The sequence below is a fragment of the Brienomyrus brachyistius genome, chromosome 3 (assembly GCF_023856365.1).
Source record: "Brienomyrus brachyistius isolate T26 chromosome 3, BBRACH_0.4, whole genome shotgun sequence".
NCBI lineage: Eukaryota > Metazoa > Chordata > Actinopteri > Osteoglossiformes > Mormyridae > Brienomyrus > Brienomyrus brachyistius.
The window spans coordinates 11,182,238-11,208,556 of record NC_064535.1 but is presented as its reverse complement, the minus strand read 5'-3'; the positions used below and the strand labels follow the sequence as shown (position 1 = coordinate 11,208,556).

At 38.8% G+C, this 26,319-nt stretch overlaps 1 protein-coding gene across 3 annotated transcripts in view; it reads right to left on the bottom strand.

Annotated features, from left to right (window-relative positions):
• Positions 1 to 26,319, bottom strand: part of LOC125738681 (inositol polyphosphate-5-phosphatase A) — a 118,238-nt gene that overhangs the window by 39,380 nt on the left and 52,539 nt on the right. For all 3 annotated transcript variants that reach the window (XM_049007879.1, XM_049007877.1, XM_049007878.1), the window contains exons 5-8: positions 13,170 to 13,233; positions 12,190 to 12,293; positions 4,707 to 4,759; positions 3,233 to 3,352 (exon numbers count right to left, since the gene is read on the bottom strand). In XM_049007879.1, the coding sequence (XP_048863836.1) occupies positions 3,233 to 3,352; positions 4,707 to 4,759; positions 12,190 to 12,293; positions 13,170 to 13,233 (341 nt within the window). The remainder of the gene's footprint in view (positions 1 to 3,232; positions 3,353 to 4,706; positions 4,760 to 12,189; positions 12,294 to 13,169; positions 13,234 to 26,319) is intronic.

Sequence of the window (26,319 nt, the reverse complement as noted above, 5' to 3'; positions counted from 1 at the left end):
AGCCTTTTGACTAAACATAAAAGTTAGATGTCCCAATGTTGATCAAATTAACTTCAGCTATGTGACAATGGACTATATTTGTGAGAAAATAATGGAGAGGGACAAAGGAGGTCTTTATGCTTGAATTTCACAGTTGTAATGTAAAATTGTTTCTGCTAATCTTGACCATCCACCACAAAAAAAGAAAAAAATATATATATATTTTCCTATATATATACACTGATAATCGCTTGAATATTTTTTTGATTATTTTATCCATTTTCGTAGGCGGCATGCAGTGCTTAACAATCGGAGGAAGTCTCACATTTTGGCAGTCACTGTTAGAAAGTCCTGAATCAACAAACCAGATCATGGACGCGGTCAGAACCCCAGCCTGAGCAAATTAGGAGCCTTTTACAAACCAGAGCTCAGCTTGCTGCTGTTGGCCTCTTTTTTTCCCAACATTTCAAGGTATTTCTTCAAAACAAATATATGAACCTGGGCAACATTTAATTAAAACCATTCAGAACCTCAACTAGCAAAACAGAGAACGGCATCTCCTACATGCATTTTTAAAAAGAAACTGAACTTTATCAACATCCAAAAGGAGTAAATGTGTGATTTTATAAACCAAAAAAAAACTGTAAAAAAAATAATAATAATAATAACCATAAAACCATATTTCTCTTTGTTAGAGAAGTAATGGGAACGTGGAGAAAAATAAGACTAATGCATTTTCAGATCGACATCAATGCTGCCTAAAAACCAAGTAAAATAGACTAGAAAAAGAAAAGTGTTTTTGATGTGATTCGGTGGGAGTTCAGCCGGCTAAACGGCGTTCCTTCTCAGCATTGTTCGTGGGATCTTGAAACGTCTTGGTGATAAACAGTGTTTAGCAGTTAAAAGGCCAGGGAGGAAAAGACTTATCAGATCTGCTTTCAATAGGCTGTAAGCTGCATTATTAGCTTGAGGCAGATAAGAGAGATGGGGAGCCTGATGCAGGCACTCCCCTCCACCGTGACCATCCAGCACCAGGAGCTGCTACAGCTGAGCTGGAGGTGTCCAGGAACACCAATCCCCCCCCGGCCTCTACTGCCAGCTCCACCTCCAGAAAGAGATTAAAGTTCCGGGGGGGTGAGCAAGAAGTGTGTGTGTGTGTGTGGGGGGTTTACACACTATAGATATTCTCACTTTCCCTTTCCTGCTTTTTCTCCTGGAGGGAGTCGGGGGCCAGACAATGTGTAAAGATGGTTCCCAAAGCCTCACTGAATGGGACACTGTTGGTGGTAAGCACTTCATTTAAAGGGAGCCTCGCTGTATTGTCCTCCCAGATTGGCAGATGAGAATGGAGTTCGCTGGTGGCTGCCAAAAGGTTAGCAGCGCCTCTGAAAAGGGCTCGTCCGTTATTCACTGCTGCCACAGAGCCTGGGCCCTTTGTGTGGCCTGGCCTGCTGTATTTACGCTAGCGGTCCGGATCTGCGGCCCGCTGCACCCAGAAAGTGAGCAATTCAGCTGCGATGCGCACTTCTCGTGCGAGACCCGGGCCCTGTATTCACTTCTGTAGACGCCTCTCCCTTCATCCACCTCAAAAAGCAAAAAAAAAAAAAAATGTTGCCGCCTTTTAATTGGACACCAAAAACAGAACTAATACTTCCAAAAAACAGTAGGGAAATAAGCAGGTCATAAAAATGCAAGCATAGTATGGTTTTGGCTTTATGCATAAACTCACAATTGGGACATATTTATGGGGGAACTTTTAAAAATAAATCAGCTTCTGCAATATGATGAAAGCAGAGAAAAATATGATGAAAATCTTCAACGTAAGCAACAGGGAAGGCCCTTTTAAACTTCATTATGTCCATAAATCTATTTAACTTACAGCTTAATAAAAAAAAAAAATGTAAAGGGTGCCATATACCTAAAACACTCCAACTTCCCTGTCCATTAAATCCATTCTCTTATCAAATGAAAAATGAAGCAGGGAAAAAAAGAGAGAAGGAAAAAATATGGTCTTTGAAATTTAAAAAGCGACTCGTATTTCACGTGTGTCAAAGCCTTGAGAAATATATGCTTGCCCCTATGAACAGAGTCACTGAAAACACACTAGAATGTTGGTAAAAGTCACGCCGCATTATGAATTCAGATTCTGAATGGAGGTTGAACACACAAGTGAAAGTGCTATAACAGAATATTGGATGAACATTAAATGTTAAACTTCCCCGTGAATCTATGAGGAATGGATAACCAGGTACGCAGTGACAGATGGAATGTTCTAGCATTGCTTCTAGGAGGACTTGTGTCATTTGCAAATAAGTCGGGTACGATAGGTGTGCTCCATTCACTGCATGGCAAGGTTGAGAGTGCTTGGTGAGTCTTGGGGTTCTAATCCATCATCATCTGACTATTTTGTAAGCACTTTATTTTGTGAAACTGAATACAGTTTCATAGGTTCAGGCGTATTAACTGCTGGATGTTTACAAAATTTGGTTCAAACATACAACCTACAACCTTTCGTTGTCAGTTATATTGTTTGCCATGTGAAAAGGCACTTTTCAATTGCATACAGGGTAAATATATATATATATAAATATATTTATATTGTGTGTGTGTGTGTGTGTGTGTTTTATATATACATACACACACACAATATAAATAAATTAAATCACATCAAGGGGCTGTGAGGAAGGCTTTCGATTTCATACGACGTTTTAGAGTGATGGCCACATTAAGTAAGAGTACCACGTCTGGGAGGAAAAAAAAATTGCAGTCAATTTTAAAAAGGCATTCTATCAAGTGGCTTAACTGTATGAGACAGAAATGCAAGCTGTTTATTCATAAATACAGTGCAAGTACAAGACACAAGACTGATAAGCTATTGTAGTCTCCCTGTAGTTAATTCTTTTCAGAGGAAAGATGGTGAATATGAAAAAAAACATCCCTTTTCTACTAGATGTTCATCAACAGCCAACCATCCTATTAATTTATTTTCAATAAAATGAAAACACCAATAATGATTTTGGCATGCCATCAAACATCGTTCCAAACTGGATAAACTTATTTTTCTCAAACTTACTTTTCCCAGCCAGGAATATGTTATCAAATCATAGATTTGTCATCGTATTATTTGATCTCACTAGTAGAAAGTCAAAAGCTATAACCATAAATCAAATTCCACAACGTTCTACATTTCAGCTTCATGGAGAGACCTTTACATGGTTAATGCACCATTGGGAGCAGAGGCAAAGGTCCTCACCTGTCAAGAACATAGCCAAGGGCCTTCTGTCGTGTTCCGGAATACACAGACGGACTCTTCTCCCAAGCCACAAGGTTTGATGCATCATGGAAAAGATGAATGTTCACCAGGTCGAAAGTGCTGGTGGAAATAAAAAAAAAAAATATATATATATGTGTGTTAACCTTCCCGCTTTACTGCTTACTGTGTTCACCTCCTAATGCTGTAGCACAGGGGGTTTTCAACTGGAGGTCTGCAGAGCTCTTGCAGAAAGCTTAAAGACGAATCGTAAATTGAAAAAAATAAAAAGTCATTAATTATCATCCGAGTTTCTGAGCAAAAAACTATTCAAGACGGCCCCCCTCCAGTCTGTAGTTCTTAGTTATTTATGTGGTCATGCATTAGTGCCATTAGGCTCCCGTTTGGTTTAAGCTCTGTTATGCACCATTAATGTCCGTTCGGCTGAAAACCATAAGCAGATACGTCTGCACAAACAAACAGACGGCCAGGCATACAGAAATACAGCATTGTGCAAATGGTTCTTGGGAAAGCACGCTTGTCCCCCTCTGGGATCAATAAAGTTTTCTGATTCTGATTACACACTGTCCCTGACTTACGACTGCGTTCCGTTTCAGCGGCCAGCCCATATGTCGAAATGGATGTATGCTGAAATAAGACATTCGCACCGAAATAGACTGGGGAGATGCGTGTGAACCACGGATGCTTGCACTGCCTTATAATACAGTACTTTCCCACAACTACTTTCATACTGCGCACAGCATACACTAGGTAGCGCAGCGCTAGCGGGCAAACTGCCGCCTGAGACTTACCTTCACATTTATATAATGTATTATTTTCACATACATTTATCTAATTTACTTTCGGTTGCACATCCGAGTCGTAAGTTGCATGGGTTGTAAATCAGGGACACTTTGTATGTTTATAATAACCCAGCAGTGTAAAAGGCTATAGTGCAATAATGAAAACATGCATTAGGCTGTGACCATACACAGAGGGGAGGAGGTGTGTTTGCTGTGTATTATATAAGGCAGAAATGACTGTGCTCACTCCATACCCTTAACAAGATTCATAACCCCCCCATCCCCAGCAAAACGATGGCTGCCTTGTCTCATCTCCCCGCTTGCAATCTGGAATACCTCTACAACATTTTCATCCCTTTCATCCCATGTCATCCCTCCGTTACAATATCGTCCTTTTCTTCTCGTGTCTTCCTTCTATTAGATTACAGCCCACCCCGGAGGAGTGGATGTTGATATCCATCCAGCGCAGGTTCAATTGCATGTAATGATTTCTGTCATCTGTCATAGGCAACTCCATGATTAACGTGATTACGTCTAATCCAATTGACCAGATTCCTTGCACGGCGACAAGAGTGGACCCAACTCCCTTCATTCTCTTCGAGAGGCTCCCCATGGCAGATGAGGCCTGCAGAGGAAGGTTAGGGAGAGCGGCGGATACAGAGATGCGAACCTACCATTCAGCCAAAGTCCATCTGGTCCTGATGAAACCTTTCCTGGACCACTTGCACTGCAAGACAACAAGACTACAGTCATCATCACACTGTATTCAATTTATGTAAAAAACAAGGAAAAACACACAGTAAAAAAAGGGAATACACAATAAAAAACTAAAAAATAAACGTATGTTTATATTAAATACACACATATACATACATAAACATATCTGATACATGATACATTTATTTTCATTAAAAAGATTATTGTGTCAGCATTATTATTGTGATTATTATGTCAATGAACCCGCATGATCTAATCTCTCAGCAAAAGGTCCCGAATCACTTTCACTGTTCACATATCGCAAATTATCCATGTGTGCGGTTTAATGCTGGGAACTCGAACCCACGACTTGAACCTGTCCATGTATGACATTTGCTCCGGAGCGCACATGAAAAATGGTGCTGGTCTCATCAGTTAGATTAAACAAAATATAAAACTAAAATATTCCTAATGAGGGATAAGCTGCAATGTTGAATAAACTAATTAAGACATAGGTCACATAATTACAAACTGACTAATTTTATTTAAAAATTCATATGCGCATAAAAGCTTGAGAGGTATTTGATTACATCTCATATCGTTCAGTCTGAATTAGTACAAGATTAACTGCATCAAATTGAATCACATTAGCATACTTGAATTAATCTATACCGCCTCAATGAACATACAGTCCTAATTATAGTTCACCATAATTCTGAGACTTCAATGTGCACCATCCAACAGGAAAGAAACCACAAACCTGTATATAAAAATCATGCATGAAAATGGTCATTTCATCTATTGGTACAAAAGGTAAATACAGCTACATCAAAATGTATATGAAATTGTTAATCAAACGATAAACAGTGTTATTCTTTACTAAGATGTATATTATAAAGAAATGAAAAAAAACATTCACAATATTTCTTGATGCTCATGATTAGCTGGACACTGCATGACTAAATGCTTACCTCTGATTTTTAATTTTTTTTGTCCAACATCGGAGTGGTTTTTTAGTTTAATTTGTGACGTAACATGCAATTCTCAAGTGACAAAGTAGTTACAATCATGTTGTTCTCACAGCATGTTATTCGAGGTGCTTTTATAGGGGGAAACCGCGAAATGACAACCTTTTGAGTTTGTAATTTAACAAAGCTCTATACTTTTCACACACAATGTCAGCACTATACACAGGATCCAGGCACATACGAGTAGATTTTCTGTATGTTCAGAACAAACTGAAGTCATTCAAAATTCAGTTGTAACGTCATACATTTTAACAGTCAAGCTATTACAGTGTATATGGTAAAATCACAACACATGACATATTACACTAGGTAATATTAATACTTCATATTAATATTCATGAAATCAGAAAGAGGTTTGTCAAGTCTTACAACATAATAATCCTTCCTACCATATATTTTAATTTTTAAATTCCAGCATTTAAAGACAATTTTCAGAAATAATACCTTAGATAAGTACACTCGGGGAAAACATTATCTACATTCAATTTATAGACCCATTAACTACAACCAACAAAATTTATCACCTTCCTGACACTGAATGTAATAGATCCCCAATGACTTCACACGACAAATTGTGTTCATTGGATGTGTGATGGATTTTCTTCAAATATAATCAGCTTCCATTCAAAAATGGAAAGTACACATAGACTACTGTCATGGTGCCACCGCTGGGACTGCTGCTGATCCGCTGATCCGCTGCTCCCGTCGCCTGACAGGTGGTCCAGTCCGAGCGGCAGCACCATGGCCAGCAGCCACCTGTCAGGATTCAGTACCAAGGTGGCGGACAGCTGGATCCAGGCTCCGTCCCTAATCAAGTGCAGATGGAAGCAGGACGCCCCAGCACAGAGAGTGGGGGGCTGCGGATTAAAACGGCAACCCTCGAAAAGTGTGTTTGTCCCCTTGGGCTGGTGAAACATTTCAGCAGCTTACCTGACCCTAAAGACTGGGAAACCGGGCTGCCCTCGTTCCCCCTTTTAAACACTCCATCCATTCTTCCCCCCTACAGTGAAGCCAGGCATGAACTCGGGTGCCCCAGCCTGGCTTTCAGTACAGCCGACTTCCCCACTGCACAAACACCGACCCCAGGACAAGCCTGTGGCATCACCTCCCTGGCACCTAAACACCTGATCATCTGACTGTCACCCACCATTTCCTATCAAATGCCAAATTCCTATCAACGACATATCAGTGACCCATATGTGTTCGTTCTCACACCCGGCTACTCTATATACATTTCTAATTTCTACTAAATATCCAGTGGTATTTACAAGCCTTCAGCAATGTTCATACTTTCTACTAGAATTCAATGCAGAGCACTGAAACTCATATATCATCACTTTCTCCCTATTTTTTGAATCACAAATGCACAAATACTTTATACCAAATATATAGAAACTATTAGATGAGATTTCCAGAAATATACCTAAAATCAGAAAGCTATCACATTAAAATAGACAACAACAATTAAATGTAAAAAAAATACCATGAATTTTTTAGTTTGCAATATGCAACTGAAAAAAAGACAAATATGCGTTATACAAAATATGACCACATTCAATATATTCAACCAGAGGAACACAAAGGTCTACCTAGCATAAGGCACCCCTGTGAACTAGTGTTCACCCTCCTTGTCCCACGAGTGTTGGGTCAGGTCACTGCTAAAGGTCAGACACTGTAGGTGACATTGACTGACCTTTGACAAGGAGCACTGGGTCTCAGGCACTGACAGTGATGAACAAAAGCCTTGTAGCAGGCCTCCATCCTGTAAGCTCCAAAGTGATGGAGATGTAGATGCGGGGGTTGGGGGGGCTTCTGCCAAATAGATTTTTCATTAAAGATTGCTAGCACAGTCCATAAACCGTCCCCTTGCATCTATTGGAAGTTTTCCTTATATAAAATCTCTCAAACATTGCAAGGGTGGACATATATTTCTTTGTTTTAACTCACTGACCTTTTTCCATCTAAAAGCGAAAACCACATCTCTATAAATAACAAGGCTGGCAGGCAAGGGGACAGACGGCATTGGAAGAACAAGATGTGACACGGGTCTAGTGTCAGAAAAGCCCTGTGAGTATGAAGTTATACAGACAAACCCTGATTAATACAGTCCAATGCAGGCCCCCATTTATCTGTACAGTGTCATTCAAGAAAGGGAGGGTACGAATTAGAGAATGACTCAGGAGGCGGGGTTTAACGGTGACCAAGAGTGATTGTGTTTTTTGATTGGAGGAGCCCATCATTTCTGTTAGAGGCCAATGATGATGTAGAAGAGGACACACTTGGCTGGAGACGGGTCTGGGAGCCATCTGGGTGAATATGGTCTCTGCTCTAATCCTTCTACTGCCAGCATTTTTGATTCAGCTACCAGAAGAGATGGCATACATTCTGCCCTAATCAATAACTTCTTCACTAATCCCATTACCACCCTACACTCCAATCTGCTCCCAGAATTGGGTGTTTATAGATGTCAAAAAGTCAAGCCTTACATCTTCATAGCCAATCGCATATTTGCCCAAAATGTAATGTAATTGGCCCGAACCTGGGATTTTACAGCATGACGATAAAACACAATGAGAGTTACGGAAACGGTTAAAAACTTATTTACAGTTATGTCACCTTGATGCAATGCAGGAAATACACAGAAGAGAAGCCGCCAGCTGCTAAAGACATTACAAATCAACCAGAAATGACAGCTGACCAAATCCGTCATGCCCACCTTTCAAAGGAAACACAGCCGCTGTTCTGTCCAGTTCCTTCTTATTCAGCTTTCCAATTAAAGTCCCCCACCCAGCTTAGAGCCATAACTCTCCCAGGGGTGTGTTTACTGTCAAGTGTTATGCATATGGGGAGGGGCTGCATTTGGGCAACACATAACCTCCACCCAGGACAACCAACCAGGGATGGGGTCAAGGGAAAGCAGCAATCGCTGCTGTAAGTCTGATCCTACCTGGACCAGAATCAGACGGACACACACACACACACACACACACACACACACACACACACACACACACACACAATAAAGGACCAGCTTTACTGAACTGCAGCTTATTAACGGGGTTTACAACAGAAACAATTAATGTTCTAATACATCCATGGAAAAAGGAACCATAAATTAAAAATTTATTGGTTACATTATTGGTAGATTATTGTTTTTTTTATTATTTTATATTGAATTACTTTTATATTTCATTTCTTTAAAATCCATTGTTGTATAAAAAGGTTTCGTTAATGTACATTATATTGACAACATGTTGTTCTATCAAAAAATGGAAAGCCTTCCATAACAGGAGGGCTCAAGTCCACGGACTTTTTCTTAGTGTTTGTAGCCCCTTCGGTCTAACAGCATCTCCATGTCAGCTGCCAAGCTGAGTGTCCCATCACGGCTCTCCACGTGCCTGGCTTTGTCCTGCAACACTTTACTCTAAACACAGGGTGCAAAATCCACAGCCTTCCATCTTGTCCCAGATCCTCCGTTAATAGGGTTCCTTTAGGCTGCAGATGGATTGCAAATATAGGTGGTTTCATCTACTAAAAGACAGCATAAATCAGCATTGAGGAAGCAGAGACGGCACAGGGGTTATCGCTTGCCTGCCTGCCTCATGAGAGCTTTGCATTAAAGCATTAGTGAAATTAATTCATCTTTCATAAGAGGTTTGAGCAGTATCTGTGATCTATGATAACAACCAATTTCTCACTACAGGCTTTAAAAAAAAAAAACTCGGCCCTGATAGACTACACAAATCTGTTCCTTTTAAATGGGCCAACATTATCTAAAGTGCTCCTCCCATGAGAATCATCTGAGATTCATAACCCTGTCCAGGAGGACTCATAAATCACACGGAAACTTTTGTCATTTCCCTGTTTGCCCTTTTTTTTGTTGTTTATTTTCCTTGACAGACTTAAGTCGGGGTGGTAATTATTTTAAATTGCATCACACCTCAGTCAATGTAATTAGTTCTAGATCATCTTAAAATGGATACAGGGAAATGAGACGGGTTATAGGACAGGGGAAAAACAAACAGGGATGCTTTTAAAGGCCACGCTCATCTCTTTTGCATATATTTGTATGCTGCTTGCTGGACCGTGGGTAACGGATGAGGTGACAAATGGAGCCGACACTGGCGCAGTCACACTGGAAATGGTCTTCATTACTTTATCAGAAGCGCTTGTAAAATCATGACGATTGGATTGTGCATTGGAGGGGGGGGGGGGGGGGGGGGTGCTTTCAGCGAGGCCCCCAGGCCGGCTGGAGAAGCCACACCCACCTCAGGTCAAAATGATCACAGGAAACTGAGGTACCAGTCTATCGGGACTGTTGACGTCGATCAAAGAGTTCTGACATATTTCAGAGCTCCTGAAAGCATTTCGAGGATTTAGATCAATTTTAGAAGAATAAGTGAAAACATACCGTGGTCAAAAGTCAAACCCAAAAATGTCACCATTTATAATGTGCCATGTTCAGATTTTCGACACATTATATCAAGAAAAATAAAGCAAAGAAGCACATAACAATGAAAGAATGCTTGTTTAAGATAAGATAAAAGAAATACAAATAACATAATAAAAGAGGCTTCTTTTTAAAATGGAAATCCTGTATACAATTCACATTATGCATAGGTGGCTTTTCATTCTTTCTATTCTGCCACAAATTAAAACTAATCACTTACTTCAGTTCAGACTTTCATGATTTGATTTTCTGCCGTTTTTATGTAGATGCGTCACATAATGACATTTCTGTTAATGATGAATTGCATACAAGACTTTTGTCCCATAACTTTATAATACTTAATAATGATAATAACTATATGTTACTGGTTTATGCATGAACTATACTGAACTTTTATTATTATTTTACTATAGTTATTTTACCATTATTTTATAATAGTTTAATATAACTCTGAGACGAACTAGGACCCTTCAGGTTACGAGTCTGTGGCCTTAGTCACTTCCCCCTGTGATATTATACCATAAAATACCAAGGGGTTGGGCTGATCACCAACATCACCAGCGACATCACCAGCGACATCACAATGTGGAGCCAGCATTGTGATTCCCCCATTAACCCAGCTGGCACCTGCCTCAGTAAATAAGCGGGCAAGTACTTATTTTATAAGTCATTATGAATAACTGAGAATTAAAACTTACTTACAGAGCGAACTTTCCCATTCTCTGCCACACCTGTCCTAAACCTTAACCCTTTTCTCCATTTCTCGCCGTGCACATACAACTGAGAATATTTAATGCGTAGGAAAAATATAATTGATCAATTAATTTTGTAATCACTAGAGGAAACTCTGGTTTACTGTCACATCCTGGGTGTTATAATCCTAATTTTCCACACTGCTTTACAGCAGCCCTAGTTTAGGCTAATCACCTAGCCAGACTTCAGTGACTTCAAATGATTAATTACTTTTTCTGTTTAGTTAATAATAGCCATAAAAGACAAATTAAAATAAAAGGACAACAAAAAAAAACCAGAACAACAAACACTTTATAGGCTACGTTATCTTTTTCGGAAACCAGGTCTGTTGACACCATTAGTATCTCACAATGATTAGTAAACGTAGTCATGAATCACCAATCAAGCTTTTCACTTGTGTACTCAAAATAAAAAGTTGAAGTAGTGAAGTACGCGATTGGAGACTCGCAGCAGCCTGCACAAATGAAAAGTAAGGAAGGACCAGACGAGCAGGGGAGGGTGGGCTGCGGAAGAATGTAAGTGCGCAAAAAAAAAGAGTCAGAATGGTTATTAAAAAGTGCAAAAAAAATAAAAACTATACAAAAAATTATAGTTTACCTGTTCAGGAAAACACAACCCCACAATGTGTCATACATCAGTTAGGGTGACAATTGCCCAATCCAACTACACTGCATATTTATATTTGAAATACAAGGCAGGTAAAGCAAATTACAAATTACCATGATGTGATAACCAATTTAATAGGGATACTTATGTCACTGTACACTGGAGTGCTTTGTGTATTGCTGTACTCAAAAATGATTAAGTATACATTATAATGGCATATTAACTATCAAGTAATATTAAGGCAACAACAGAAAATCAAAAACATATAAATAAATATATTTTTTTTCATTGCAATGTATCAGCAAAAAAAAACTAAATAAGAAAAGTGGAAGCGTTTGTTTTTGTTAAATAAATAAAAGGGGAAATGGGGGGTTAGGGTTAGAGAGGATTTATGAAAAACCCCATAATAAACACAGTTAGAGTCAAAGTGCTAAAAAATATTTTTAATTAGGAAAAACTAAAATGCACACATTTAAGATATGATTTGATTTCACATCAGACAGGTGGTTATAAACAAATTCCTCTATCTTCTATTTCACAAATAAACCATTCAGCTGATATTTGCCAGACAAGGGAAAAAAATACAAAGACTGACAGCTTATATAATAAATCCAGAAAACTTACCTCGGGGAAATATTCCTGTGGGAATTTCTCTTTTTCCACCATTGAAGTACTTTCTAGTGTGTCTGAGTAGATCTCTTTCCCAATCACTTTCTTGTATTTCTTAGCTAAAAAAAAAAGGCACAAAGGTGAACAGAGATTATTGATTTGTAACACTTAAGTGTAATCACTTGTGGCATGTTAGTAGTATAAGAAACCTATTGGCCAGGTAATCGATTATGGATTTTCAGGCTACAGCTGCTTAGTAACAAGCCATTCTTGCAACTACTCCATCTACTGGCCAGTTGTATTTTACTCCTTTTGTGAGACCAGAAGAACAAGAGAGTCCGGATAATGTCTGACTGTTCCATCACGAGAAATAACCCTGCAGATACATTTAAAAATTAACTGCATCAATTAAATTACAGACATGTCCTGTTTTACTCAGCTGTTCAGCAGTCATTGATTTGTAGTTTCAGAGAACCTGTAAAATTCAATTCCTACTCTGTTTATGGGGCAGTATGAGGAGAATGACTCAGTTGGTACTATATGATCTGAAGCAGACCTGTAAATGCTTGTAGCCAACTTTCTCAATAGGCTACTACACAAATCCATGTAATTTAATAAGTCAGCCTGGGATCTGAAAGGAAGGGGGGCAGGGGGGGTGTCCATGGGGGGCCTGTCCTTCACTGGGATGACCCGTGTTAATGCTGACTCCACTGTAATGAGACATTTTCCCTCATATCTATATCCCAGCTTTAATTAGTGTGGCCTCAGGGATACTGCTCCTCTGACACCAGCCAGTGATGAGTCAAGCTTAACTGTTCAATAACTTCCAAGTTCAATTATTATGGGGGAAAATCTTGCGAATGAGACTCTAATGCTAGTATGTGTACTTTAGTGTTTTTTTTTTTTTTTTTTTTTTTTTAGAAAACTAGTACGGATTGTCCTGTGTAACATGGGTAATAGTGGAATTTATTCCTAGGAAATAAAACAAACTTTACCTTTAAAATCAAACTGCTGGACGTTTTTCAAGGTTTCGTGCATGAAATAGCAATTTCCAAGTGCCTATGGAGGAGAAAAAAAAAGAGAAACAGATTGTTATGAAAGTAAGCAAAGCTAGTAACATGTAAGACAGACTTCCTTAGGTAGGAGCGGAAAACAAAGCTGTAGCCTACACAGCACGTAAAAAAATATAGGCAAAGCAAATAATGTTTTTGCATTTTCGAGATGGATGACTCATTTTTCAAAAGTAGAATTTTTGTTGTCTTAGACTAGAAAATTACCGAGATTAGTGGGTAAACCGGAACACCAACATACAGAGCCCAAAATCTGTGTTTGTGTGTTTTAAAAAAATAAGTTAATAAGCAAACAAACAAATGTAAGAAGTGGTGAATAAACAAACAGACAGATAAGTAAGTAAAGTGGATATGTAAGACAATAATTATCATGGTGTATCCCAAAAGTTGGTATTCAACCAACAGCCCGAGGGCTAAAAGCAACTCAGTATGCACATTGATTTTCCCATAAAGAAAAGGAAAAAAAACATGTATTTTCCAAGTGTTCAAAGCAGCCTTTACATTTGTACATTAATTTGACCTTTGAACCAGTCTGGAAAGGCAGTGGTGTGGCTACCGTATGCCCCCGCCCCCCTCCCCAGTCACTACATTATCTCTCTTAGTAATGCTCATTCATCACAAGTACTTTACCAGGCAAACATAGGCAGGGAAGATAATAAACCCAATAACACAAGATGTGTAGATGAGGAAAAGTGAGAAAGAAAGTCAGAGAAAAGAGGCAGAGGCAGATTTCAGTAGGAAAGGACTTAGTCCCATTTTGTCATTTTCCTTTGTAGTGGAGAGACGGCCTCTTGGCAGTCGGAGTTTTGGCTCACCGCGCGCTGCATTATTTATGAGACGGAGCACATCTTGAGATTAAACATTTGCTGATTTGTCAAAAGTGTAAACATGAGGTCCTGCCCATCTCCTTGACATATAAGTTCATCCAACAAAAAACAATGTCACGCATTTAATTGATGAGAACAGCTCCTCACCGTCCCAACACACAGCACATCTTTGCTTATTTTCTCTCTCTTTCAAAGATGTAAAATCTGAACTACAGAAACTGCTAAGGCGCTCAAGGTTAACTTCGAAAAAAGGGCATCGCCTAGTCATGCGTAGTTCTATTCCTATTTTCATTTAATTATCACCTCCAATCCACTTTGCACCTGTACCCAATGCAGAATTTATCATCCTGCTTTATGATACCAAAATACATCCACTTCAGTTTTCACACATAGATATCCACATATAATCAACCAAATTGACAAACCCAGAAAAATACAAGGCTATAGTTAAAATCCAGCAATGCCCATTTTATACTTTATATATAATAAAATATACATAGCTAAACAAATTTATATATATTTTTTTATATACGTATAAGTTTATTTATACATAACTGAATGCCTGAATGGTTTTCAGTGTTTCAATCATTACCTGTGTTGACATGACAGCAGCTAAGCTTACATAACCCCCTGTAATTAATTCCAAATGAATGGTGAAATTAGTGTTAGTGCCTTTATGATATCCAAGTAAGTGAATAATGCTGTCACAACACACACAAATTATCCACCTACAAGCTCACAACAACTAACCTTAAATCGTTTGCACTGTGATATGAAAAAGCACTGCAAAAAGTTCGAGGCACTTAATGGACGTGACTTGTGGCTCATAGCAACAGGTGCGTTGCGGTAGCAAACAGTGGCTAACCACTTCTATGGGGACAAGGGAATAAAAGAAAATTAATAAAATATACATCTCCAATACTCTGTTCTTGGGACGTTGATGACTTATTACCCCATTACCTCAACAAATGCAATTACTGCAAATGGGATTTACATGATTACTTTAAACAAACTGCAATTAATCGAGTTTCAAATAAATGACAAACAATAGCAAAGATAGCCACTTAGACGCAATCATAAAAATCTATACTTAACCTCTAATAAATATTTAACATCAGAGTTCAAACAGACTGGCTCATTTTTTTCCTCTCCTCCCACAACCTTCAGCATGAAGAGCCTATTATATTAGCAGGGTGCAATTAATCCATTTATCATTAGACATGACAGGTTCAAAATATTAATTAGACTAGGTCTCCGATGACAGGAAGTGCTTATCTTTTACCAGCCCCCACACAATAGCCAATGTCAAGCGTATGTTTGTCACGTCTCACGTTATTGATTACTTGCCAGATTCGCTTGAAATAATTAAAAGTATATTTTACATATTTATAAACCAAACTGTCAGAAGTCCTACTTAATTTTCCATTAGTAAAATGCACTCTATTAAGTTCAGCACTCGAGCCAGGAAGATGTAAGGAATGACTAATCAGTGTAATTGTAGACAGAAAGACAATAAGCATGCCAAAAAAGGCTGGGTTTTATGGGTGATTCTGGCTAAGCCCTCCTGCCTGAGCTGTATGTACCAGACAGCAGATTCACCAAACACCTCAAAGGTTACACCGACCATCGCAGCACGCTTTTGTTAAGAATGAGAAGTAAATGCTGTTATAAAAAGAAAAGAAAAGAAAAAAAAAATTAAATTGACAAACAAATTTATAAAAGATATAACATAATAATAACATAATTGATCTCTGTACCTCAAGAAATATCTAGGATTTGACCCCCAGTAGGGTTGCGAAAATTTGTACGAAAAGCATATGAAAATATGGGAAAATAGCTAATAGCTAAACGGATCTGGATTATTTTTTTATCTCTGCCCCCTGAAAAATTGAGTCTACTTCACTATTTTGACCAATAAAGCATATTTTCTTTGACCAATTCATTTTAGATTTCAGCATAAATACCCATGGACCATGTAAAAGTAGTGAAGAGCGTGTGGGGCAAATACTTTCCACAAACATATCTAGTAGGCCTACATACTCGGAGTTCGCCTGCTCCCAGTACACTCACACTGTGAAAAGTAGCAGATACCTCTCTGACCTCTAAATGGATTTTCTGCATTTAATTTGAAAAATGAACCATAAACCAAACATAAAAGTGATCACTTTACTGCAGCCTCCTGACCTGCTCCCCTACCTTGCATTGGCCAGCACAGCAGTACAGGTCTCAGGGGCAAAACCACCAGAGATCTTCTGCCTCCGGCAACACTCACCCGTTTGAGTTGCACTTGACCCACGGTGCGTTTCAGGCAGAGGGTGCATTGCACATGCCCGTTTAAGGTACAGCTTACAGATTAGTATGTGCTTCCATTACAGAAATACTTATTCACAAGGAGGGACATGTCAGGTAGTAGCTGAGTGCTGTGCGCCATAATCCTAAACGTGCGAAAAACAAGTCAAGTGTAGTGGAACGCATCATGCACCATTTAAAAGTGAGCACTGAACGCAAAATAAGGAGGAAATTAAAAAGTCACCTGCAAGACTTCCCCCATTTCCGATTGCCGAAAGAGGCATCTAAAGACATCTCAATACTAAAGAGGGAGATAGAGGTTTTGCATGTCCATCGACATTCACCATGCTAATTGCGCTTCATACGTGCCTCGCTAAAATGCAACACAAGGCCCTTGACTGGTTTTGCTAAAACCAATGCAGCACAAACAATGGGAGGGACACTTTCTCAATTTGCGACGTGGCTTTACTTCACTCCATCGCTGGGCTGAATGAGCAGTTTGCTGTAGCAATGGATATGCATTAAAGGACCTGATGGTGACACTGAAACTATTACTATTATCTAGAACCACTGCGGCGTTAGACGACAGCACAAGAAAAGAAAATTAATCGTTTCCACAATCAAACAATTACAGCTGAGCATTAAAATGTCAGCTCAGAACTATCCATGAGCTTAACTCATCACTGAGCTCTAGGCAGCATCCATGTGCTAAGCTGAATCTCCTTATGACACCGCTTGTCCATTCATCACAGCATCTCTTGGTTAAATCACTTACAAATGCCAGAACTGTAGCTCAGCCTTTCTGATGGAAGAGGTCGATCTGCCTTGCTGCCGATGATGTCATTCCCTACAGTGGCTGCTGCCTCGATCCATATTTCATTTTACTGCTGTTTGTGTTTCACCATATTATGCAATCTACTCTTTATCACCTAATTAATGATAGCTAAAAAAGAAAGCACCAGACTGCTCTAATCTCCACTGTCTCCATCTCCATTCTATTATTTTACAGTTGTTGAATTTTACTGCTATTGAGACAAACAGCTTTGGCAAATGCAGTGGTAACGAGAATCATATTTCAAGGCCTTGAAATAAAAGTCCACCAAATAAAAAGAACTACAACTGACGTAGATCTCAATTGAGTGAATGATCAAACAAAGGCAGCCACTGGCTCAAACGGAACAAGGCGTCTACGGAGCATCACTTGTTATTCAAGGACCAAACTTACACAGAGCCTTCTGAGAAGAAAATCCCCAATACTGCACAAACAGGATGTTTGTCATTCTCTGCAATGACAACATCCAAAAAAAAGAAAAGAAAAAGGAAAAGGGGTGAAAAAAAGAGCGTCAATAGAGCCAGGGTGCATTTCAGCACTGAAATACAGATCGGGAAGCTTAGCAGCTCTGCCCGTATGTGTTTGCCAACCTTCGCTCACAGCTCAATTGATTGAGTATTCAGAGTATTGAGCTACAGTGTCTATTATTCATTGGATGGTGGAGGAGCTGACTGGACACACAAAAAAAAAACTCATTAAAAGTTATTCTGTCACTTTTCCTGTTTGCAAACAAGCTAGTTGTTAGACTACCCATCATTTCCTGAAAGAGCTGTTATCTGGGTAAAAACACCGTTCAGCAGCGTACATTCACACGCGTCCCTCTCTACTTGGCACTTCCATACCAGCATGGGGGGAGTGGAACAACAAACGACTAACTGGGTGGCTCCGTGTTAACACTAAAAACAATATTTACTTCGCTTATTGTAACGTCGACAACGAGCTCGTCTCCAAGACGCCTCAACAGCAGGCAAAAAAACGTAGGCCTGCAGTTCTATTAAACTAACAAAATTAAAAAGACCAAATGGTAAATAAAAATAAATCACATCTGACAACGTATACATCAAAAATAACCAGTTATATCCAAATCAAACATCTATAACTTAATTTAATATATCTGCCCTTTTTACATTTTTCTGTTCTGAAGTAGACGACAAAACCACAAATTAATAAGCACTTTTCCATCTGAACTTTATGACAGTACAGAATACCAGGAAGTTTGCAACTGGGAGACATGCGTTTCAAATACCTACTTCGAGAAATATCGGTATCGGCATACAAGAAAAACGAATGTTTGGACCAACGTTACTTAACATACTGTAAAACGCCACCATGGAGCAGAGTAATTCTTCTTGGGGACGATGTAGGGTGCTGAATCTCGTCCAAAGACCAACAAAAAGCAAACCAGTAACCGTTGTTGAGGGTATTCACCAACAGATTCGGACTTTTTTGTTATGTGGCAAAGGCTACGGGGTAATTCTAAATGAGGCTTTACAAACCGCTTAAACTGCAGCGACAGATGTGCATGATTGATCTACAAATCACTGATTTTATTTTTTTTTCATTAAAATATTATGGATGGGTCTAAACTAGGAGTAATTGGACAAACCAACAGAAGGGCCTGACCTGCCAACAATCTGCTGCGCTCCCAAGGTTGGCCGCTTCCATGGGAAATATTGTGCATTAATTTCATTTAGCTATCCAATGGCAGAAGTTAATTAAATTGCTTGTCCATTGTGTTCATCCACTTACAAAGTTAATGATATTGTGCCGCAGAATTAAAGAGCATTTTATAAAGCGAACAGGATAGGAGTTGGCAGGCACTACATTGCCCAGTTGAACTGTGTCAGGGCTCGAGCTTGCGGACTCTGTAATTAGCGGAGAAATGGATGCTCCCATCTGCCAATTTTCTGCCATGATCCTCATTCCTGCAGTAAAATCCTTAACCCGCAAGGTTCTGGGATCTGAAGCAATAAAAACATCACAAAAATAAGAGTGTACAAAGAATGAATCTGTTTATAAATGAAAGGGGTCAGACTTTTAAAGAACCTATTTAAGGAATATTATTGCTTTATTCTGTGCTGTAAAGGTTGTCTGTAAAGGGTGCTGAGGAGACCAGCTTCCAAAATGTAGCATTAATAATCATTGCTGTAACGAACAGAGGGTAACCTGTAGGAATCTTAGCGCGCTTCAGCAGTGGTTTTTTTTTAATATGAATACTAATGCAGAAGTGAATAAATAGCATGCATGATCCACACGGCATAAAAGAACTCCAGTGCCCAGCCTCCAGTACCAGGAAACCATCTGAAAGCAGGATTATGTCCTTTTGTGTTTTATTCAATTCAGTAATTTTACTTTAGACATTCTATCTTTTTAACTTCACCAAAAAATCCCGTCTTATACATAATCCATATAAATATGGTAAATCGTGTTTACCACCATTTCAGGACACCAACAATCTTGATCTTCTGAAACGAAGTCTTAAACCTCTGTTCGTTGCGTTAGATTTGCGTATGCTTATGTATCTTTGTAATCTGCCTATCGGTTTTTCCAGACATTTTAAGGGCATTTTGCAAGGTGGGCAAGAGGGGGTTACATTATAAAACTATAACATTTTATGATGACAAGGCACTTCGGTAGAAAAACAGAATATTCCATGAAATGCAACTTGACCGTGTGATTGATTAATCACAGGAGCACCGTGCTTTATTCTTTAATCTGACACCTCTCATCAGCAGCAAAAACATTAACTACAACTCAGAGAGAGATGACAGCCACTTTCCCAGCGCTTACACGAAGATGACGTCATCTTCTTTACTCTCTGTTTCTGCTGAGCTAACACAACATTGCACTACAGCCATCTCCATTAATACCTACTCCTCTGCTAAGAGTAACCTATAGCCACAATAGTTTTGTACTACGTGACTGAACACAGATTTTGACATTGCTTCTACCTGTTGAACACCACTGCTACAAGTTACTTAACAACACCCAGTGAAATTCAAATCCATCCCAGTAGCAAAACGCTTTTAACAGACATTTATAAACTGATATTTTGCAGCGGATTGATAGAGATTCCATCCATAGGCACAACGGCGGGAGTCATGCTGTCCCCCAGATCACAGGCCAGCGATTCCCTAAAGTCACCCAGAACCATCCAAATATCCCAACAAAAAAAATTACAGGACAAACACGATGGACCACTAGGAAAGACTCTGGGGGCGAATGCCATCACCCCTTGTAATCTTCAAATAAACCAGTGATTTAAAGGCCAGTGTGGTGAATGACCACTTTCTCTGAGTAGTTATACTGGAGAAGCTAATCAAATCATCTTTTAAAAGGATACATAGATGATGAATATCATATATTTTATTCAATTATTTTTTGAAAAATCAGATGCAGAACAACTGGAGCATCCATTAGTAATTACTGTACAATGACAGTACCTCCATTCTATCTGTTGTAGCCAGGTCATTATTTATTTAATTTTTTATTTTTTTTTTATACCATGGATAGAATGCATTTAATACACTTATGCTCATTAATGGAAATCATATTTTGCTATGGATGTCCAATAATTACAAAGAAAATTTCAACTTGTTTTCGAAGAGGAACTTCCATTAGCAAATGATATTTATGCAAATTACAAAATTAAGATCAAATTGATTTTTCATCTCAAGACATTGTTAATGTTCAATTGCATTCAATTCATTTTACATAGCGCCTTTCCTAACATAGTTGCCCCCCCCCCCAAAAGCACTTAACAAAGAACATTCATCAATCTAGATGATCATGATTTAATATCCTGTTTCAATTGCTCATTTTTTTTACTTATTTAATTGGATTTGAGTCTATAGAAAGAATTACCAACATTTATTCCCCTTAATAATCGTGATATTATATCCAGGTTGCAGGTGTTCCTTTTATTGGCACGATACGTCTTTTATATGGCTGATGAAACATTTTTGAGTGAATAGCAATTTCCTTTACGTACAGACTTTCGATGCTTCAGAACACTTACATGTACCGACAGTGCTCTGCAACTAAACTTCAATTTTAATGCAATCTTTAATGAATTAAGCAAGCATTCCTAGCCTTTGCGTGCACTGAATGTAATATAATGTGTCATTTTTATACACACACATAAAGAAACATCACGAGTGTCACTTTTAAATCGCACTTAGTTACAGGTTTGAATCCGGCACCAGCCCCTAAATGTCGTTCATATGCTTATTGCAGAGCTGTGGGTTTGTGGGTTTCACCCCGGATTAGACAGATGCTGTTCTGATAGACTGGTGCCGGTAACATTCCCCTGGCATATGTGAATGACCTCTGACCTGGTCACTGCCCTGAGACGCGCACACTCTCCCTTGTCAGCACAGACTCCAGCTCGCCTCTATTTCTGGAGAAAAAAGTCACTGAAAACTGATGGGTGGATAAAAACCTCAAATAAAACGTAAGAAACAAGGCTGAGCTTCCAGATTACAGCTGCTCAGAAGCTGCCCCAGTTACACAAGAAAATAACAACTGCCCAAAAGTAAAGTTGTGTGTAATAGGAGCAGTTGTGCTTTAGAGACTGATGGTACTACCCAGAAATTGTTTTATTTTCTTTTATATGTGCTCAAATAACTCAAATTAATACCAAGCTTAGTAAACAACTAAGAAATTAATACAATAACTTACAAGAAGTTGTGAGAACCAACAATAATTTTAAGAAAATGTTTAAGAAAATAAACAAGAAGAGTATTATTATTAGTATTCTTCCATCTGCATATGCCAGAAAGCAGACAGATGCAGAGGGCAATAATGCAAAGAATGCACACTACAAGTCAAAAGTTTTTCCGATCAGATTTTCTACATTTGCATGTCACTCACTTAACATTTATTAAAAATATACTCAATATTCTTTGCTAACAAATACATTTACAGTATATCCACCATTTGAATGCCTTTATTGTCAAAAAAGGTCATCTTTGATTCATCAAAATAAGCTGCTCTAACAGTTATAACAGCAGAGAAAATCTGAGGCATTATTTCTACAATGGACATTAAATACTGCTCTGTTTCATAGGGTGAAATGGCTAACTAGTGCATTTAGAGTTAAAAGCCTTGAATTTGACTATTCCATCACCACACAACCAGTTAATAGGATGCCACTCTTACATACTCTTTCCAATGATTAACAAGAATAAAAAATTATGCAGTTTATAAAATACAAGGAAAACTTAAATTAAAAGTAAAAACCTATGGTGTGTAAAAACCTTTCACTCGTCATGATCTTAATTTCCATGTTTTTCTACATGATTTAAACGTTTTAGGATACTGAAGGGGAAGATGTTTCAGTGAATTCTTCAGAAATTAACTTGCGTTCAGTGCAATAGATTAATGCGAGCCAAAGGTCTATTACAGTCCTCCCTGCCCAGGGATACTGGGACGGCTGTCATTGTGGACACGTCAGTTTAGCATGCAATCTATTACTGCAGGCCTGCGGGGCCTTCCTGGCAGTCTTGTTCATGCAACTGCAGCCTTGCACTGATGGAGAAAAACTGCCCCGATTCACACTGCGAAGTACATATTTATGGGGTGCTTCTGTAAGACCCATCAGTTATTGCATCAAAGACTATATTTAAGGAGCCCCATTTCCCAGTTCTGATCTTCGCTCATCTTCGTATGCGGCTACAACACTTCCCACACATACACAACATGCTTCCAGGAGAAAGCCCTCATAAAAGCATTCATCAAAGGGGAAATTTTAATAACCATTGGTGCTTTGGTAGGGTGAGGCTTTTACCCAGGCAGGACTTGAATGGAGTTTTTCAAATATCTGCTTTGTGGTGCAAAAATCAACCTTTTTCCACATCCCCAAAAAAGGGGCAGCTTTTCCCCACCAATATCCCCGACGTGCCCTTTTGGAAACAAACAGTGACCACAGCACCGTGAAACCGCAGCAAACAGAGGACCGAAATGCGAGCTCGTCATCTCTTCTAAAACTCGATCTGCTCTGTCTCTGCGGTGCTTTTGTCTTTATGTAAAAATGCATGCCTGCCAATGATGTGTTATGTAAAGTTCTTAGGCTGATTTAAATGGTGGATATCCACCATGCTAGCTTAGTTATACTTCACTGCATCGTGGAGAGCGGTCTGACCCTGCATAAACCTAATGCATGAAAAGTTCATGTAAATGCGACTCCAGCCTCTTAGATAACAGAAATTATGTCAAGGTTTAAAAAAAAAAAAAAAAAAAAATACTGGCCTTTGAAATGAAGAGCGGGGACAGCTTTTTGCAGATGTCTTTCAGTCTATTAACACAATCGGAATATGGCAATTGAAAAAGGTTCTCATGAGTGGAGTCTGGAGGAGGAGCTGGAAGCTCAGCGGTAGCCCTTTTCCATGCTCTGCTACGCGCTCCTCTTTTCCACTATTTTTCCTTTACAGGCTCGCATTACGAAAGAAAAACTGCATAGAGAGAAAGCGAGTGTGTGTATGTAATTTTAAGAAAATGCCCCCCCCCCCCCCCCAAAAGGAGAGTCCATGAAAGGTTCCCACAAAAAACAGAGACAAAACAAAACAAAAAGATATTCGTGTCTTTCTGTGCCGCAGAGGAGGCAGCAGCTAAACTGTAACTTCAGAACTCAGGCTGCAGGTTTTAATGAAAATACAAACATACTTTTCCATGTGTTCCGACATGCATTTCGGGCTCTATATTATGAGCCACAGGACCAGTTATTTTATAATTATTATTTCATCTTGATGATTCTCCTTCTCGCAGACGCTGTTCAAAACAACATAATTAATAAAATGGATGACAAATGCACAGGGTATTAATTTGATGATCGTAATCAGTTATTTGGTGAGTATTTAAAAGTCGAATTAGAAAAAGTATAGAAATCATAGTTAATTACAGCTAAAACATTAACCTATGACAGATGCAATGTGTCACAGGTCTTTCTTTTGACATAAAGAGAGGTTACATTTAAAATGTGCTCTTCTTCTTTTCCCAAAAATAAATAAATACATAAATAAATAATAATGATAAACACCTAGGAAATACTTTTTTCCAAAGTACCCCAAAATCCCCAATCTCCCTCAGTTCATTAATTTTAGTCTTTCAAAACTAACATATGGTGTACATATATAAAATAGTTACAATAAGTGGCAAATGTCTGGTCTTCCTACAAGTAAATATTTTAACTAACAAACAGAATCTAACTGAAAGAAAATAGTACCCATCAAATTACATGAATGTTTAGTTTGTTCATAATTTCTTTGTAAATGTCTGACAGACAATATTGTCCGTGAACTTGTGCTTCGGCCTATTATAGAATCAGATGTAAGGCATTTAAATCGACATAAAAAAACAGAACCACTAAAATACTACCTTTTAGAATTCCAAGAACCAGAATAACCCATAAAGTGGTCAAAGGGTACCAATACATGCTAGAGTCTTACTACATAAATTTTTTCACTTATGTTTATCAGATGGCAGTCAGATTATAATATGGTAACAATAGTAAGACATTAAGAGAAAAATAATAGAAAACACATACAACACACTGCCAAAAAAATAATGTTAGCAGAACCGCAAGGTGACAGCAGCCCCCAGTTTCACACACGGTTACCATCCAACTGTACAGTTGACGGTTGTCATCTGAGAAGCAGTAGTAGTTCTTCCAAAAAATATTGACTTAAAAGTCTCCACGATTGGGAAGAAAGACCTCATTATGGGAGGTCATGGAGCCAGCCATAACTAAAGATCCACAGTCTTTCTTGGGCCAAAAGAGATGGAGGTAAAACAAAGGGATGGTTCATCCGGAACCCTTTAGGAGCCACTTGAAATCAATTGCCCTATGCATGCTTAATATTGTTAGAAAATGAAAAGCTAAAACAATTTTGGTGATGTGAAGTGCATTCATCTTGAATAATCACATGGGAGACAGCGCATGACACTAATTTGTTTTTAAGGGATAGCACTGAAGTGTCAGGAGTCTTCAAAGGTTGAAATACAGAAATCATTCACCAAGAATGTTTGGCATATGACTACAAATTCCAAGCATGTGGACATTTAATTTCTTATGCTTCATTTATATCCTGCCAAGCAGATGTAAAACATGTTGCGATATGCTCTCTAAATCAAATTAGGCCTATAAAGATATTCTCTTACCGCAGATTATTTCAAATATATTAAAACCAATGACAGTAAGAATTCAGAAACACACAGCTTACCAGATGCCGAGATAGGAAGGACGCTACCCACAATAAAGCCCTGTCTGAGATACCAGGGCATGGCTATACTATGAAATCAAACAAGAATATTTTTCACAGTGTCTGCTATTCTTTTTAATGATAAAGAATAGCCCAACTGCAAAGAACACAGAAAGGTGACTAGATGATGGAGGGAGATGGTGAGCTAAGGGAACCCGAGCAGGAACATCCTATGAACTACCGAGACCATTATGCATATTAGAGCATCAACAGTATCTCAGGGCTTAACACCAGAAGGTTCTCCTTCCAGATATTAAGCAATACTGAGACTTCATCATAAAAACAGGCTCTGCTTCTTGACACTGAAGTAAAATAAATGTGGTAAAACAGATGCCTGCCCACAGACAAAGATGGAGCCGACCATATAGTTAATTAATGCAGTTATTCAACTATATATTTCCTCGACTTCCATCTTGACAGTCCTAATTTACATTGCTCAAAAGCCTGCTTTCACGGTGTTTCCTTTAGTCTAAATGTAGGAGGAAAATTAAACGATGACAGTCACCTTCGATAAACACTCACGGGATAACGGCACCGCATGATGCGTTGCTCCGTTTGCAGTGATTACAGCACGGCACTGTATTCTCCGTCGAGTATAAAGAAAGTAACGGTGGGGTTTGTGAGGTCACATGATACCTTCGAGAAATGGAATCTGATGCACAACAGCCAAACTGACATTAAGACAAAGTTTAAACCCTGGTGTGAACTGAATACAGTCACTTAACAAGTGACTTTAAAGCTTCTGCGTAAACAAACAATGGCGCACTAAACGCACAGCGCAAGCAGGGTACACGCGTGACATTTATCATCCTACTCATACCAGAAACCAACAAGTGTGTACTGTTCCTCTGTACTGCCGTTCCAGGCCA